General features: G+C 44.0%; 1 protein-coding gene across 2 annotated transcripts in view; it reads left to right on the forward strand.

The window, feature by feature from the left end:
- Positions 1-1,494: 1,494 nt before the first annotated feature.
- LOC119174162 (dystroglycan 1-like) overlaps positions 1,495-17,575 on the forward strand; it is a 51,475-nt gene continuing 35,394 nt past the window's right edge. The window contains exons 1-2 of one of the 2 annotated variants that reach the window (XM_037424984.2): positions 1,495-1,650; positions 12,422-12,611. In XM_037424984.2, coding sequence (XP_037280881.2) covers positions 12,432-12,611 — 180 coding nt within the window. In that variant the 5' untranslated portion in view covers positions 1,495-1,650; positions 12,422-12,431. Of the gene's footprint in view, positions 1,713-12,421; positions 12,612-17,575 lie in introns of both variants that reach the window. The other variant, XM_075896080.1, reaches the window with a different exon arrangement.

Here is a 17,575-nt window from a genome sequence, read left to right on the forward strand (position 1 = left end):
TCAGTTATACTCGGCGCGATATTCACTTCTGTCTCATTAATAAGCCACTTTCATTAAATCACAGGGTAATTTAAAGCACGTAAGTTGTTCCTCATTTAGGTAAAACAGTTTATGAAGTACACATCGGATATATGCATGTCCAAATTTGTTAGTATTTAAAAGCAAACAATTATGTTCGTTATAAGACTTTAATTCAGACAGAATGCTGAAGTTGCCATTAAATTTCTTGCTCAGAGTACGAAAAATTACAAAGGCCGCTGTGAGAACACGGGTTCATGAACAAGTACGTAGGGAACGTTGCTTAATTTTGTCATGACGGCCGACTTGAGAAATTGGAGAGCGGACAAAAGAAATGTCGTGCGGTCTTTCCCATCCCTTCTCCTCACTTTAGAGTTATGAGCGAAATTCCGAAAACGTCTAGAATATTTCTACCTTTATCTTTTCAAGACGTTTGCTAGCGCATTAGCAGATGTACCCGACATACCTGCATGTAGACGGCAACGGCTACAGAATGCCTTGAGCAGGACAACTGCTTGACGTTTCAGACATCCACTCAAGTCGTTTATCAGAAATGAAATAGCTTCTCTTGTGTTTCTGAGTCGGACTCGAGATGAACCCTTCGCACTGTAGGATGGGTACATCTACAGATAGAGATACTGCCACCTTGCCTCGGACTTTGTCTCATGTTGCATCCGAAATCGCAACTTGAGTTCCTCGCTCTGGCTACCTGATGCCGGCTGCCACGGCTGGAACCTGGAACTTTCACATATTGCATAAAGTGCAGAAAAAAAGAAAGAAAAAACTCTCTATGCATACTTTCAAAAGACTATCTAGATTTCCTGGCCTTATTCAACCAATAAGCGAGGTCACTGATTCCATACTTACGAAAAAAAAAAAAAAGTGTCTTCTCATAGTTGCTCTAATCATTTGCGAAAATGCTTTCATATGGATATGAGATAACACGTACCACCATTTTACAAGTTTTCCGAAGAATAAGTCAAGTGTCAGAATAATAGTGAACTATTTCAATTGATGAAAGTCTCGCGATAATATTTAATGCTGATATTTCATACAACGATGATTTCTACTCATACCAAGTGCATGCATTGTAACCGTTGAGACGCCTGGAATTCTGGGTTGCCACAAAAGCTGTAAGTTAAGGTAATGATTGACATAAACAAACCGAGTCAAGCGGGAAGTAATGTTGTGCGCTTTCAAGTGCAGTATACAGACTTCACTGCAGATGCTTGCCTAAGGAATTTTCCGGAACCGCTTAGATGGGCACCTCGTACATTTGCTCCATAACTGACATTGTCATGCCACAGCTTCACAGTGTCCCTCGTTGTCAGCGTCATCATATTCCCCCTATGCTCTCGAAGACGCCCGAATTTCCCGTTTATTTCCCGCGCCACAGAGCGCCACCCGGGGCTGGATAGCGCACAAGCTGCGCCTTGATGCGAGTGGTCTCCGCGGAGCGGAGCAGCCGTCGATGAGACGTGAGCAGCGACTCCACGCGCAGGGAGGACGAGGATCCCATCCGGTCCTCCCCCGCCGTCCTCTCGGCGGCTCGCTAGTGCATCGCTGTGATCTGTGCCGCTTGCTCGAACTTCATGGCGGATCGAACAGCGTTGGATTGAGGCGGCAGCTGCGGTGAGTGTCGCAGCGAGCCCTTGGACGACCGCGAAGCATCGCCGCACGTGGGAAACGCGCCGGTGAGCGCTGCTCGTCCGCACGCACGAGCGCGCAGAAAGCGATGCACGCGCGAGCCAGTCGCCGCCTTTTGGCGTGCCCGAGGGTTAGGCTTGCTTCGACGCTAGGAATTCCATCGGCTTTCGAAGTGCGCTCGCCCGAGCACGCTGCGGGGTTCGGAGGCGCTACACACGAGTTCGGCTCAGTTTCTCGGGAACGCACCTTCTGTGAATGACCTCAGGCGTCGAGGAATGCCCTCGGCGAAGTTGTTTCTGCGAGCCGCTAGTGTAGCGTGGAGGAGGCGTCGCGCCGGGCGCCTCGGTAATCCGAAGCCCCATAGTGTACGCCAGCTGCCGCAGCTTAAGCCTCTGCAGTGCCCGCGAGAATAAACAGTCGTGGGGGCGGACGAGAGCAAAGGCGTGGGCGCGCGTGTGGGGCCCCCCGGAAGATGTTCGCCATGGCTTCCAGCAGCAGTGCGTGCTCTGTTGGGGCCGCGCCTCTCCTCTTATCGCAACCGATACCGTGGCCGAAGCCACTATGCGGGGCATTGCCTCTGCCACCTGCGCGTCTTGTCATCGAGTTAGTTATCGCGTAGCGCGTGTTTACCCCTTTTGCGCGCGTTAGAATTCGAACAACCCGAGGTGATCGCGCGTAGGGATGCTCAAATCTCATGAGCTCTCAATCGGTAAGGAAACTCGAAAGTTTACGGCTCTCATGGCTGAAGTGGAGTACGTCTTTGACAGAAATGATTTGCTTTAGAATCCATAAAGTTTCCGGTTTAACTGGGACCAGTAATGTAACAGGAATTTCTGGGGGGGGGGGGGTTCAACCATACATCTTGTATGTTCGTGCGTGCGATTCCATGTGTGCGTACACACATTATATATATATATATATATATATATATATATGTGTGTCGGCTAGACTCTAGGCCGAAACGTCGAAATAAACCACGTTGTGACCGCTCACGGAGGATCTACTTGACTATATATATATATATATATATATATATATATATATATATATATATATATATATATATATATATATATATATATATACATATATATATATATATATATATATATATATATACACGCACACATTCAATCGGAGGATTCCGAAAAAGGCTGGTCCACCAGCTGAAGCTGTAAGGATTAAATAAATAAATTATTGTTTTGTTTCCTATACTGCATATATATATATAATGCAGGCAAAAAAAAAAAAACTGCTTGGTTTGGACCTCTCTTCCTGCCATGGGCCTGAACGGGATGAGCTTTAACACGAAATGCATGGCCTAATTAAGAAATCACTGTGCGGTGCAAAAGTGGTGTTAACAAGCATTTCTTGAACACAGCGCTGAAGTAAGGGAGCTGGGGGTGTCGGTGAAGCAGATTCCTGTAGTAATATGGGTGAGGGGTGGTGCCATTGAGCGGAAGAGCTTGTCTTGTGATTGCAGTCCGCGTAGGTTAGGGGCACCTCAAGTCCTGTTCGAATACAAATGTGGATCACTGTTGCGTGAAGTGCATTGCTTTAGTAGGTTTGCGATAGCCCTTGTATTTCGATGCATGTTGATGAGCATTCTTGCAGATGAAGGGGCTGTGTCGGTGAAGGTAACCCATCATGACATAGCTGATGTTGAGAACAGGAGACGTGGTTGGTGGTTTTGGTAGGTGGCAGGGGATTGACAAACATTCTGGTGTGAAGGAGTTCACATTGACATACCTTCTGAGAGCAACCCACCTCTTTTGACTGCATGCCTTTAGAGGTGTTACTTCATGAGGCTGAGACATCAAGCCTGCACACTGACACGTACTGTACTCTAATCTGCATGTCAACTATTTTTGCCCTAATACTACACACAGTTGAGATAGACACAGCAGTACTCATTGTGCACAATTGAATTCCAATCCTTATTGCATATCAAGTGAATTCCAATCCTTATTGCATATCAAGTCAACTCTAATTTCTGTTAAATATGCTGATGAAGTATCGGTAATTTTGGGATATTAAAATAATGTGACTGCTGATCGAAATTCTGTCTCCCAAGAAAGCTGCTTGTTTTTATACCTCGTTGTACTGGGCCATTTTCGGCTCCATTTCAAAGTTATCGTAGATTTGCGTGCCGTCTTTGTTTGCTGGGAGGCTGTGTACAGCGCAAGTTGGCAGTTGTAAGTTTTGTTTAAACTGTGTGCTGAATCCATGTCAGGACAGTTCAGCTTGTGTGTCATACCCATTGAACATCTGTGGCTAATGACAAGTGTGCTTGTGGCCGTCACAGCGCAGTTGCATATCCAGTCTGAACTACTTGCCTAAACAGCAGCCAATTTCCTGGCTTTTGTGTTTGAAGAAAAATAGAAAAAGAAGCATTTAATTTTTGTTTTTTTCTGGTATAAACTTTCAAACATTCATATTGGACAAATTGAAAGAAAAAGCAAATACAAAAGAGTGCATTGAGATGGTAAGGTTGCGGAATTCAAGGTGAACAGAAAAGCATAAATAAAAAAATATAAATAATTGATGTAGTTTCAGTCGGCATTCGTAAACATTACAGGTCAGAATCATTCTCACTATCTTATTGTCTCTGCATCATCACAAGGCTTTATAGACAATTTGACGCATGAGTTTGTGTGCCACTATACAGGGCTGTTGACACTTCTTGTTTGTATCTTTAATAACTAATCGAATGGTGCTACGGTGCACACACACACACATGAAAGTGGTTGGGTTGGTGAATATAGTGCTTTGTGGCCTTAAAATTCGTGCTGCAAATACAGAAACGGAAAAACCTCGCCTTAACAGCCCAAGAGGACGGCACTTATATGTCGTAGATGAGACAGAGCTGTACAGTGGCGTATTGATAATTTTCATAATCCTTGTAAATAGGTAATAAAGCGAGAAAACAATTTTCTCGTATTAGTGATTTATACTTTCCCAATATCAAAAGCACCAGTCTTACCACAATAAGGCAGTTGGTAAGGGTGAAAATGCTCAAAAATAAAATTTATATGGCAAAGCACCTATGAAGCTCCATGCGACGTCACAGATTTGAAAGATTTCCAGGAGGGCCTGCATAATTCCTGCCTGCTAAAAAGGGGTTTCTTGTGGTCTAAGGGAACTAGAGATATAGCACAGCAAGGTTTAGGAAATTTTACTGCATCACCGTGGCCGAAATGGGTAAAAAAGAGACACACGAAGCCTCTGATTTCGCACTCATCGTCAGATGCTGGTTTTGTTGTGAAATTCAAGATTAAAACTCTCGTGAGAACTGGAATTTGAGCAAGTGTGTTAGACTGCATTCTGAAGCAGGTTGCGCAAAACGTGAAGACGCAAGCAAAGAGATGAGACGACCGCTATCTCGCCTCATCCTAAACTTTTCTCGCGACGAAATCTCATGTATACACATCTTGCAATCTTTGAGGTTTTAGCTTTTCTAACTGCATCGCTGTTTGTGTGTGTGGTTTTTGTTTTAAAGAGCCAATTAGGACGTCCTGGCATTTCATTATATCTCATCGTTGTGAGAGTGGGATGAGATGTTCTTTCTTGGGTGACAATGTGGTTCTTTGCAGGCTGATAGATACACATGGATTCTGGGAATGAACTTTAGTTAGAACTTAGCGCTTGTCTGTTGTCTCTTTGTACCTCGCTTGGGTCTTCGTGTGCTACCTGCTCAAGAATGCATTGAAACTCCTGACCTTCATTCTCACTCCTGTTGCCTGTTATGGCAATCAATGATATCGAAATTTTCAAAGAAGTGTGTATTATTTAATTTTACTGTGTAATTTACTTTTGTGTGCCATCAAACGCTTGTTAGTAACTCCAAAATCTCCAGATGTGCCTGGGACGCTCCCAAGGAAAAATTTGTCAGGCGTATCCCAAAAAACAGCGTTAACCATACTGCAACGAAGAAGATAACAGCAGCAAAGAGCAGCGGCTCTAAAATATGCTGGTGTGGAGGCATAGGCATGTGCAGGGTTCCCCTTTATGGGGTGGGGGCAAAGGTTTGTTGCAGCACCCCCCCCCCTCCATCTATCATGCGAATGTATGGGGCTGACTATGAACCCCCCCCCTTCTCGCTCCCCTTCTTGTTATGTCGATGTATGGGGATGGCTCTGCGCCAATCTCTCGCTCACCCCTCCCCCTTCCACCCATGCTTCTTATTGCATACGCTGATGTGTGGAGAGAATCACAGCAGCTTTTCCAAAAGGCTGGGGCACCCTTGCCTCTTCTCACTGATTTGGGGGGGGGGGGGGGGGGAATAGAATGCCTCTCGTTTTGCCTTTCATCTATGCAGTGTTGTTGCCGTGGTTGTGTGCGGCCTTTGTTATTTACATTTCGGCGTGTTATCTTTAATCTCAACGCGGCCCTTGTGATAACACACAGACGCGCGATGGTTTTGCGGTGTAGTAGTGCACGCCTACCATTCTGCTGCTTTTTTTGGAACGGTGTGACATAAACAATGCTTTTGTGCAATCAAAGTGTTGTACACACACAAGCTTATTTCAGTTATCGCATTTTCACTTGCACTATAGAATGTCAACCTCTCCACAGTACCTCGGTGTCGTGCGATGAAGCATGCTTACAGTGGGAATCAGCCTTGAGGTCGCATGGAATATGGCACATCTTAACCTGATAGCATTAAAGAGCTCATTACGTCGAAATTCCAGCGTCACCATTGTTCGTGGTGAGGAAAAAATCAGTGTTAATTGTGACCGCAAAAATGAGAAAGGTGCAAATAAAGTAGATGCGACAAATCTTTGGTTCAAGTGAAAATTGAACTGAAGATATTTGTGTACCAAGCAAGCGTTCTACCACAGAATCATGCCATTCCTTAAAATGACTTAAACAACACTGATTGATTGATTGATATGTGGGGTTTAACGCTCCAAATTCACCATATGATTATGAGAGACGCTGTAGTGGAGGGCTCTGGCAATTTCGACCATCTGGGGTATTTTAATGTGCACCCAAATCTCAGCATGCAGGCCTACAACTATTTCGCCTCCATCGAATCGAAAAAAAAAAAAAAAAACGCTACACGAATGTCATGTAGCAGGAGGAGTTGTCTTGACGTACCCAATATTGCGTGCCAGAAGCGTACAGCTGCGCTAGGTGTCAGAACATGTGAACTCAGTAATGAGTGGGTATTTGAAAGGCCCACCCATTACAAAGCTCTGAGAAATATTTAATCATCATCAGCTGCTAGAGCATCAACAAAGTGAGCAGCTGTGCAGGTTTGCGTGTTGCCTTAGAGAGCCACAGTGGGCCGTTCGCTGATTTGCAGAAGGAAGGATTATATTTTGAAGAAGCAGCGCCCAGATGTGATACTAAAACCACGCGCACAGAAGGGACGCAAACACAAGGGCTGTACAAATTACACAACCCATCACAAGTCCATCACATGCCCATCAGTACATTCCAAGGAACACAAGTCCATGTGTACATGTTAAGGAAGGATTATAACAAGTGGGTACATCACAACTGTACTTGCGATAGGCATTCTAAGATTGTTTGGAGCAGAAGGTGTTATGTTCATATATTTGTTTCCTTGTGACATGGTTGAGGCATGCACCGATAACCGAAGCTAGGCTAGCAATGAACAGAAGGTGACATTCACAGGTTCTGATTACACTATTGCTTTGTAATCTTAAAGACGATACTCGAGCCCCCTACGAGTTTTTTCTCTAAATGTGGACACATGGTGTAATTATGACTAGCAGTGACAACTTGTGACAACTTTGCTTGCTAGCTGCTACAAAAGCTGTTTGCGATGTTTCTGTGATCTTAGGAAACAATAAATAGAAGTGTTATTGCCCTAATATCGAGGTCTTCAAGTTGGCACATGAACGTCCTCAGAATAATAAGTATAGCAAAATGTAGTGCTGCCATCTATGTTAATATTCTGCGGTGCACTTGACGGAATGATGGTGTATGGCTTGTTTTGACTGATGCTAGGCTTAAGGTATCGATATGACATGCGATATGAACCTCCTCCCAAATGATACATCCATAGATAGATGTTATTTGCCAGCAAAACATTTTCAGTGCTCACGAACAAGCTGAACATAAGGTCCACCAAGGAGTTGTAGAGGTTACTGTGCTTGGCTGCTGACCCAAGGGCTGCGAGTTCAGTGCCGGGCGTGGCATCGGCCTTTCGGCGGAGGCAAGTTGGTAGAGGCCCGTGTATTGTGCAATGTCATTCCACGTTAAAGAACTTGAGACGATCGCAGTTTCCAGAGCCATCTGCTACAGTGTCCGTCGTTATCATATCTTAATTTGGCACACAAAACCCCAGATAATTTTATTGCTATGCAGGGCATGAACAAACAGTGACAGCAAAAAACCTAGGATGAGCTGTCATAGAATGGACACAGAATTAATCATTTGTCATTTAACATAAGTGGCTAGTTGCTGCTTTTTATTTTCTTTATAAAATTGTATGTCTAGCTATAAGTTCTCAAGTTCAAATAAAAACATATTTCTGTGCTGTGATGATGAATATCTAGGTCACTACATGCTGCTTTTGTACAAAATTATCATAATCACTTAGATGTCTTTGAGGTTTCCTGGCTCCTTGTGAACAATGCCAGGCCAAATTCAGCACATCCCAGCATTCCCATGCATATAACAGCATTGTAGTGCCACTGTTTCTTCTAGGAAACACTAAAAAACTGTGTGTTGTGTTAAGCTGAAATTCTTTGAGAGTTGCTATTATGAATGGATGACTATTGCTATTATGAATATGCCTGTATTTTGTGTTGACTCAACAGGTTCCAGTGTTTGTGTGGTTTGATGGCTTTGTGTGGTTAGATTGCAGGCAGTTCTTAGATTTGGCTGCATGATGTTGTGGTGTTTCGATGTTCTAACGCAGGCTGCTTTGCTAGCTCTTTTTTGATTGACATGTTTTACAGGTCATGCTGGGTTGCCTTTCATCGATGCACGTGTAATTAGTATGAAAGCTGTTGTGAAATTCTTGTTAACAGCAGTAATGTTAAAAAACAAAGTTTCATTTTGGCCTAGCTGTATATGGCACAAGCGCAGGCTCCTTTGCACGAACTAACTGGATGCTAGGCAGAGTCTCTTTTGGATCCCTTTTCCTGTTGTCCCTCGTCCACGAATATTGACTTAGACCTCTTATGTTGGTTGCCTTTCATCGATGCACGTGTAATTAGTATGAAAGCTGTGGTGAAATTCTTGTTAACAGCAGTAATGTTAAAAAACAAAGTTTCATTTTGGCCTAGCTGTATATGGCACAAGCGCAGGCTCCTTTGCACGAACTAACTGGATGCTAGGCAGAGTCTCTTTTGGATCCCTTTTCCTGTTGTCCCTCGTCCACGAATATTGACTTAGACCTCTTATGTTGGTTGCCTTTCATCGATGCACGTGTAATTAGTATGAAAGCTGTGGTGAAATTCTTGTTAACAGCAGTAATGTTAAAAAACAAAGTTTCATTTTGGCCTAGCTGTATATGGCACAAGCGTAGGCTCCTTTGCACGAACTGGATGCTAGGCAGAGTCTCTTTTGGATCCCTTTTCCTGTTGTCCCTCGTCCACGAATATTGACTTAGACCTCCTATGTTGGTTGCCTTTCATCGATGCACGTGTAATTAGTATGAAAGCTGCGGTGAAATTCTTGTTAACAGCAGTAATGTTAAAAAAAAAAGTTTCATTTTGGCCTAGCTGTATATGTCACAAGCGCAGGCTCCTTTGCACGAACTAACTGGATGCTAGGCAGAGTCTCTTTTGGATCCCTTTTCCTGTTGTCCCTCGTCCACAAATATTGACTTAAGACCTCTTATGTTGCAGCTCGGCAAACAGCACCTTTTTCTGCTTTTCGTCTAAGCACTTCTTGTAATATATTTATATGTATAAACCCCACTCCAGGAGGTGCAAGTGAAGTAGCATTTCCTGTGAGTGCATTAGAAGAATGGAAACAACAGTGTTCTCTGAATCGCTCCAATTAAAAAAGTTGGAGGACACTTAATCTTCGCTTTAAGAGCAGAAGGCAATGGCATAATCCTGCCCCGTTCGCATTGGCTTTTGAATTTCTAGCCTGGATTCACTTGTCGATGGACACCTCATTAGCACTGCAAGTAAAGTAACGTTAGTGCGAATAACATCGACCATTTAAAACTATTTTATACTCAGTGACAACTTTTTTTGACAATACTGTGGAAGCTATACCGAACTAAAGGGCATGTTTGCTGCTGTGGCACAAAAATAGCACTTAAGTTTTCAGATAATTCTTCCATTTGTATCACTGAAATAAATACTGCTTTTTTTACTGTGAGCCTCAGACATTTGAAGAAAGTTGTATATAAACTGCAAGAGTGCCTTTTTTTTCCGTTTCTTGGACAGTGTTTGTGACGTAGTGGGTGCGTGGCTGCCAACAAAAATATACTCACAATTTGTCACTAAAGTGTAAACTGAACAATCAAAATTCTATTAACACTTTTATGTCTATAATTTTTTAATTAATTAATGATGCTAGCAAACAAATCCGAAATCAACATCAAGTTGCTGCACTACTTGCGGAGCAACACGATTGTAAGGAAGGCCCGCTTCTGCAGCGTTTGCTGCACTTTCAAGTCCCAACTCACCCAGCGTTCAGTACTCTTAACTTTCAAGTCAAGTTGTCGCCGAGTATAGAATACTTATTGCAAGTTCAGTTGTAGAGTGCCCACTACACGTCTAAATGTAACACATAGAGCCTCAGGATTGTGCACATTGTTGGTGCACTTGCGGATAGTGATGAATAAATATGTTTGATTACTTGTTAATCACTAAAAGAAACACTAAAAAAAACCACTACTATAAGTAACCGAAAACAGGAACAACTTATTATTCAGAAAGAGCAGAAGTATGGTTGGAGCTTTGTTCAAGAAAGCAGAATTGAAAAGAAAAATGACACAGAGAATTACATTTCCAATGCTCAGTTTTTTTTGCTGTTTACACACGAGAACCTGAAAATTATGTACAATAGAAAGGCAGTGAAGCAGGCATGGTCGCCGGCAGGATTTTTTCTTGCGGGGTGCAAACCAGTGTTGTATCGTGGCTGAGGGAGGGGGAAAGCAATTGGTGTTGCTTGGTTGAGGGCAAGTTCTGGTGAGGCTTGATTGGGGCAAGTGCCCCTTCTGCAATGCTCCCCCTTCCCTGACTGATGCCTGTGGAAGAAGATTATCTTGGCTGCTCACTGCTTTTCACATGTGGTTGATCATGTCTTGGTCATATCTTTGTTTATTATGTACTATTAATGTGGCTGTTCTTTACCTTTTGTATAATTTTCTACTATTTTGCCCGTCTCTTTCTGGCATAATATTTCTGTCGGTGCGAGTTTCTTGACATGCTATTTAAGTGCAATTTAAGTATCTCCGGCACATAAACAATGAAAAAAATACCTTTAAAAATTTTTGAATTTAATGGTGTTTTTTTTATTATCAATTGCGATAGCATTCTAGCGGCTTAGTGATACTGCATGTCCTGTTCAGGAGCGAATCATTATGCACTTTCTCTGAATGTGTCGAATTCACACACCATACTTTTAAAGCGTTCATTAGTATATTCATAGAATGGAAATGAAGCGATGTGTTGTTTTGCACGAGTTTTGCTAATAAATTATAATTGACACATGATAAATACTTCATCATTCTCCAGTCAATCATGTTCCCCATTGCTACAAAAAGTATGCAAGCATAGACTCCGAATGTGTGCACATTCAGTTATTGGTCGCATTCATTTTCAGAAAAGTAGTATTCTCGACATTGGTTCTGAAACGCAGCACGTCAAACGACCCATCGAAAACGTTGTAGTGCCTTGATTAAAGTGATCGGCTACAGGAATACATGGTACACTGACGTGAGGTCAAGACGTACTGACTGTGCAGAAAGTTCAGTACATCTTATCAGCAATTTACTGTGTTCTTTTTCGGTCACAAGTAGTTCACACAACAATAAACAACAAGTTACGTACACCAATGTAGCCAACGCCGCTAAAGGGGACGTATTACTGGAAAGTGAAGACACTAGTCAAAGCACTGCAGCATACCAAAGGCTTAGCTAAACATTTGGATGCCAAGTGTTGTGGCGTTCACCATAATTATCGAGTTGTATTCATGTTAGTTGAAAACATCTTTAAATATTTTTTAGCTTTACTCATTCTTGGTGATGCCAAAAAAAATTTTCTCGTCAATATTTCCGGAAGAATTTACCTTTGATACGCGCTTTTTCTTGCTGTCGCAAAATATGGGAAAGGTGGGGAAATTCTAAAAAATGAGAACATCTTTAAATTTTTTTCTTGAAATTTCAAGCCATTTGTAAATTGCTTTAGTATTATTAAAGCTTTCTTTTCTGTGTTTAAAGATTGTTGTGTATGTTAGACTGAATGTATTTATGCTTATGTTCACTTTATTGCAACAAAATGCGAGCCTTGCTTGCTTGTTGGTACCTTTAGAATAACAAGAATTGCAAGTGGGCATCAAGACAGTAAGCCTGTCTCATGGTCTTCCTCGCAGTGAATGTAATGCCTTCTGCTGGTATTTTTCATTACCATAAGTGAAACAGAGGGCCTTAAATTTGTATGCGTGGCTGCATATTCCCAAAAAACTGGGCGCTGGACAACAAAATTTTGAGCTACTTGGTAGTGATTCAATGTAGAAAAGTGTTCAATGTGTGTATGGCGTATTGATTGTCCATGCCGAGTATTTGTAACACTGTCCCACTTTTTGGCTCTGACAGGTGGTGAGGAATGGCGGCGGGGTCACTGCTGTGGCTTGCCGTGGCTGCAGCTTTGGCTACAGCCCTTGCAGCAGACAGCGGGGAGGTACGCCGGCAATGGGGTGTACCAGATACCAGCATCGTTGTGGGTCGGCTATTCAACTTCTCAATTCCGGCAGATGCCTTCCAGGGGCATGTCTCCAAGTTTCAGGTAAATAAGCTTACCTTGCATTGCTGTGATTGCGCGCGACCTTGATCGACCTTAAGTGAGGGGCGAGCTCAAATGCTTTTACATGCAAAATAAACAAAGCAAAAGTAACATTCGCTACCTGATCAACTTTTTTAATACAAGTTTTTAACCTCAAGTCTGTCCCAGGAATGGAATAGGAATATATACAGTATACACAGTTATAACAGCCAATTCATTTTAGCCACAGCGAGCCTTTACTAGAAATGTTACACACTGTACTTAACATCATCTTACCGCACAAGGGTACACCACAAAATACTAACCACATTACGGGGATGAAAAACAATGTTGTGCACATACAGTAGGTTCCCAGTAAACGAAACTCCCTTATACACTATTGCTGCTTAAATGACACAACTGTCTCTAATATGATTGGTTTTGTATGTAAATTTCGTGCCCCTTTTTATCTCTCAGTATAAGAAACTCCCGCTGAACGAAACACATTTTTCTGGTACCTGTTTTAACAGTTTTCATTGCACTTCAAAATATATAACTTGTATTTCAAATAGACTGAGCTGCAGAAAGTCCATAATAAGATTTTGATCAACCTTTGCGATGCAAATGATGGCTTGCTCAGCTATGGCTGCTATGTTTATGCCTCTTTTCCACTCTCGTAAGCAAAGTTTTGAATTGTTTATTACAGTCGTCCCGTTGTGCTTAGTCTCAAATTTGTGTTGTGCACCATCATGGCATTCCCTCAGCATTTTATTTCTTAATGAAATTGTTTTTTTATATCCCACAAGAAATATTACATCGTTAAAATGTCATGTGGTTTTACCGTATTTTTCGGTGTATAAGTCGCGGTTTTTTTCAGAATTTTTCATGGGTGCGTCTTATACAACGATGCGACTTATATACATTCAAAATCGAGTTGGATGCCACGGCTTGGGTGGCGCTGTTTACGTCAAGCAGAGGTTATCTGATTGGTGGCTAAAGTCAAGGCACGAGGGAAAATTAAACCCTTCACTGTGAATTACGAATCCTCAACTTCATTATTTAAAGAAAAAAAGAGATAAATGTAATGATTAGTTCACTAAGTATTACGGCTAGGTGGCGTTAGCCGCCGCCCAATCTAAAGGGTACAGCCACATCCATCCATCCATCAAAATGGCGCCTACGGCGCTTCACCGCTACCTTTTTCCTTCCTCCGCGGCCTTCTGCGATGCACAGAAACCACATTTAAAAAGAAAGTAAGATTAACGGTAAGTTAACACACTAAAGGTAACGCAGCTATGTAGTTTTGCACAAAAAAATAATCAGAGGGGAGAAAATGTGGAGGTATTTTTTAAATTATGAAAAGCAAGTTTGGATTTCAGAGCCACTTTCTTTACCGTCACTTCCGTCCGCCATAACGTCTTCATTGCACTCGCTGTGTCGCTGTAGCTGCGTGCGTCTCGTGTGTTGTGTTGTGCGTCGTAGCATAGAGCCGGTAGCGCCGTAGAACCTCGTGAACCATGGCGCCGCTTGGAAAGCAAAGTCGGCGAAGCTATGACGCCAAGTTCAAGCTGCGCGCTGTTGAATTTGCCGAAAACCACGGGAACAGAGAAGCAGGGAGGCAATTCGACGTCAGTGAAAAAATAATCCGTGACTGGCGCAAGGCCCACAGCGTCCTCCGGACGATGAAGTCGACAAAGAAGGCCAACCGCGGCAAGAAGGCGCGCTGGCCGGACCTCGAGCGTAGCCTGCGCACGTGGGTACTGCAACAACGAGCCGAAGGAAGAGGGCTGTCAACAGTGCAGCTGCGCCTGAAGGCGAAGGCTCTGGCAGCGGAGAGCAATGTTACGGGATTCAATGGTGGTCCGTCGTGGTGTTTCCGCTTTATGCGACGGAATCAGCTGGTTATGAGAGCCCGGACGACAGTGTGCCAGAAGCTGCCCGACGACTTTCAGGCGCAACTGGACAACTTCAGCTCATTCGTGAGGGAGGAAGTTGCGAAGAAGAATGTCAGCGCGAGCCACATCGTTAACATGGATGAAGTGCCGCTGACATTCGACATCCCGCTTGGGAGAAGCATCGCCGAAAAAGGCCAGAAAACTGTCACGGTGAGGACAACAGGCCACGAGAAGTCCCACTTCACCGTTGTGCTCGCCTGTTGTGCGGACGGCACAAAGCTGCCTCCCATGCTAATATTTAAGCGGAAAACCTTGCCGAAGGATAATTTCCCTCCTACAGTGGTGATTCAGGCGAACAAAAAAGGTTGGATGGACGAGGGAATGATGAGTGTGTGGCTTGACCGCTGTTTTTCCCGTCGACCAGACGGATTCTTCCACGTGAAGCCAGGAATGCTGGTAATGGACAGTATACGGGCACACATCACCGATATTGTCAAGAAAAAGATCAGTTCAAAGAACTGTATGCCAGTGATTATTCTCGGCGGCATGATGAAGATGCTTCAGCCGCTTGACATTTCTGTCAACCGCAGCTTCAAGGCAGTTCTGCGACGTTCGTGGGAAACGTGGATGTCGGAGGGAGAACACAGCTTTACAAAAACGGGGCGCATGAGACGCGCGGAGTTCGGCGAAGTGGCGAAATGGGTGAGTGACGCTTGGGAGTCAATTTCTGCGAAGACCATTGTGGCGGGCTTTCGCAAGGCCGGTTTGATCCCCTGCGCGGCCGATGGCGACGATGGCGACGTTGAAGAATCCGATTCGAGCGAGTCGGAGGACGACAGTGATGTGCCAGCAGTACTGCAACCAGAAGTAGCTGCGTTGTTCGTGAGCGACTCGGAGGAAGACGACTTCGATGGCTTTGAATAAACGTCACCAAGCTATCGGAATAATAAAGGTACTTCTGAAAGTATTGTTTTTATGTGTGTTTAAAAGCGCTCGCACGCGTGACTGCCGATAGCTAGAAACGTGCAAAAGCGTTGGCCGTCGCAAGCATGCATTTTTGCAATGCATTGTCACGACGAGATACTTAAATGTCGGTGGTCGGATGAGGAAGTGCGTCTTCTACACCGGTGCGACTTATGCACCGGTGCGACTTATATACGTTTTTTTTCAGAAAAACTGCTATTTTGAGGGGAGTGCGACTTATACAAGGGTGCGACCTATAAACCGGAAAATACGGTACATGAAATGGTTTGTGAGAGGATTTGCTGAGCAAATCATGATTTGCTGATTATATTCATTAATGTTGTTAGAGGTTTTACTGTACCCTAATATAATGAACTTGAAAGTACAGTAGACTCACCATAATTCAAACTGATAATTCATACTTCTGGTTAATTGAAAGCAAATGCAATTTTTTGGTTGGCCCTCTATTCTGTCAATGTATTTAAAAGCCTCTTAATTCAAACTCCATTGTACAGTCAATTCATACTTTTCACAGTTTTATACCAAAAAAATCTACTGCTTTCCTACTACTATATGAGAATATGCATGCTTCATAATGTAAATGCAAGGTCAAACGCGGTATCAGTGTCGGTACAGAAGCAGCAAGAGCTGGCCGGGTGTACGGGTAGCGTCGCAGCAGCAACCAGGCAGACTTAGCTCGTGCCTCGCGCCAACGTGTCGACGTCGCTGCAGTAGTGGGCATTTCTCTTCACTACACTTTGTCCCCGTCGGAAAAGGAGCCATCCTGGCGACTTACGGGGAACAGAGTACGAGCGGATCGTAATAAGGTTTCAACCGCTGTACGTGAAGGGTTTCACGACCCTGAAAGCGCTGGTCTGTGGATAGCGTAACGGGTTCGACGATGTAGTTAACAGGTGAAGTCTGCTAGACAATGCGGTAGGGTCTCTGGTATTTTGAAGCAAGCTTCGAGGAAAGGCCTGTAGGCACAGCGGGAACCCAAAGCCACACAAGAGTATTGGGAACAAAGTTAGGGTCCGGCTGGTTATCGTCACGTCGAGATTTTTGTCTCCATTGGTCTACAGTTGTAAATGACTGGGTGAGCTTACGGCATTCCTCGGCACGGCGGGCAGCTTCAGGGATAGGTGTAGACTCGGAGGAATCTGGTTGGTAAGGGTAGAATGGTATCTAGTGTGGTGGAAGGGTTTCAGCCATATAACAGGAAAAATGGCGAAAAGCCCGTAGTTGCCTGTGGAGCAGTGTTACATGCATACGTCACAAAAGGCAGAATGAGGTTCTAATCGGAATGGTCTGAGGCAACATACTTAGATATCATGTCCCCTAGGGTACGGTTGAATCTTTCCGTCAATCCATTCGTCTGCGTATGGTAGGGGGTGGTAGTCCGGTGAATGGTACGGCATTCGGCAAGGAGTGCGTTGACGACTTCAGAGAGGAATACATGTCCTCTGTCGCTGAAAAGTTCACGCGGTGCGCCGTGACGGAGAATGAAGGTCTGCAGGAGAAAAGAAGATACGTCACGTGCTGTGGCAGCAGGCAAACGGTTGTTTCTGCGTATTGCGTCAAATAGTCGACAGCGACAACAATCCAACGGTTTCCGGAAGCCGTGAATGGAAGAGGCCCGTACAGATCGATTTCAATGCGGTCAAAAGGTCTGGCTGTACAAGGGATTGGCTGGATCGGACCAGAGGTATGACGAGGCAGAGCTTTTCGTCGTTGGCACTGTGGGCATGACTGAATGTACTTGCGCAAAAAGGTGTACATGCCTCGCCAATAAAACCGGGAGGAAAGCCGAGCGTATGTTTTGAAGATGCCCGCATGCGCGCACTGAGGGTCAGTGTGGAAAGCTGAACATATTGCAGCACGAAGATGGCGAGGTATGACCAGTAACCACTTTCGGATGTCAGACTTGTAATTCTTGCGATAAAGGAGGCCATCAGGGACCTCAAAGCGAGCCGCTTGACGGCGCAACGTTTAAGAAGATGGAGAAGTCGACGGATCTGTAAGGAATCGCAGAAGAGAGCTGATCCAGTCATCCTTACGTTGCTCAGACGCCATGTCACAGTTTTCTGGGAACGCAACCATTTCGTCTACTGCAGATAAACATGCAGAGCT

The sequence above is a fragment of the Rhipicephalus microplus genome, chromosome 5, assembly GCF_043290135.1.
Source record: "Rhipicephalus microplus isolate Deutch F79 chromosome 5, USDA_Rmic, whole genome shotgun sequence".
Classification (NCBI taxonomy): Eukaryota; Metazoa; Arthropoda; class Arachnida; order Ixodida; family Ixodidae; genus Rhipicephalus; species Rhipicephalus microplus.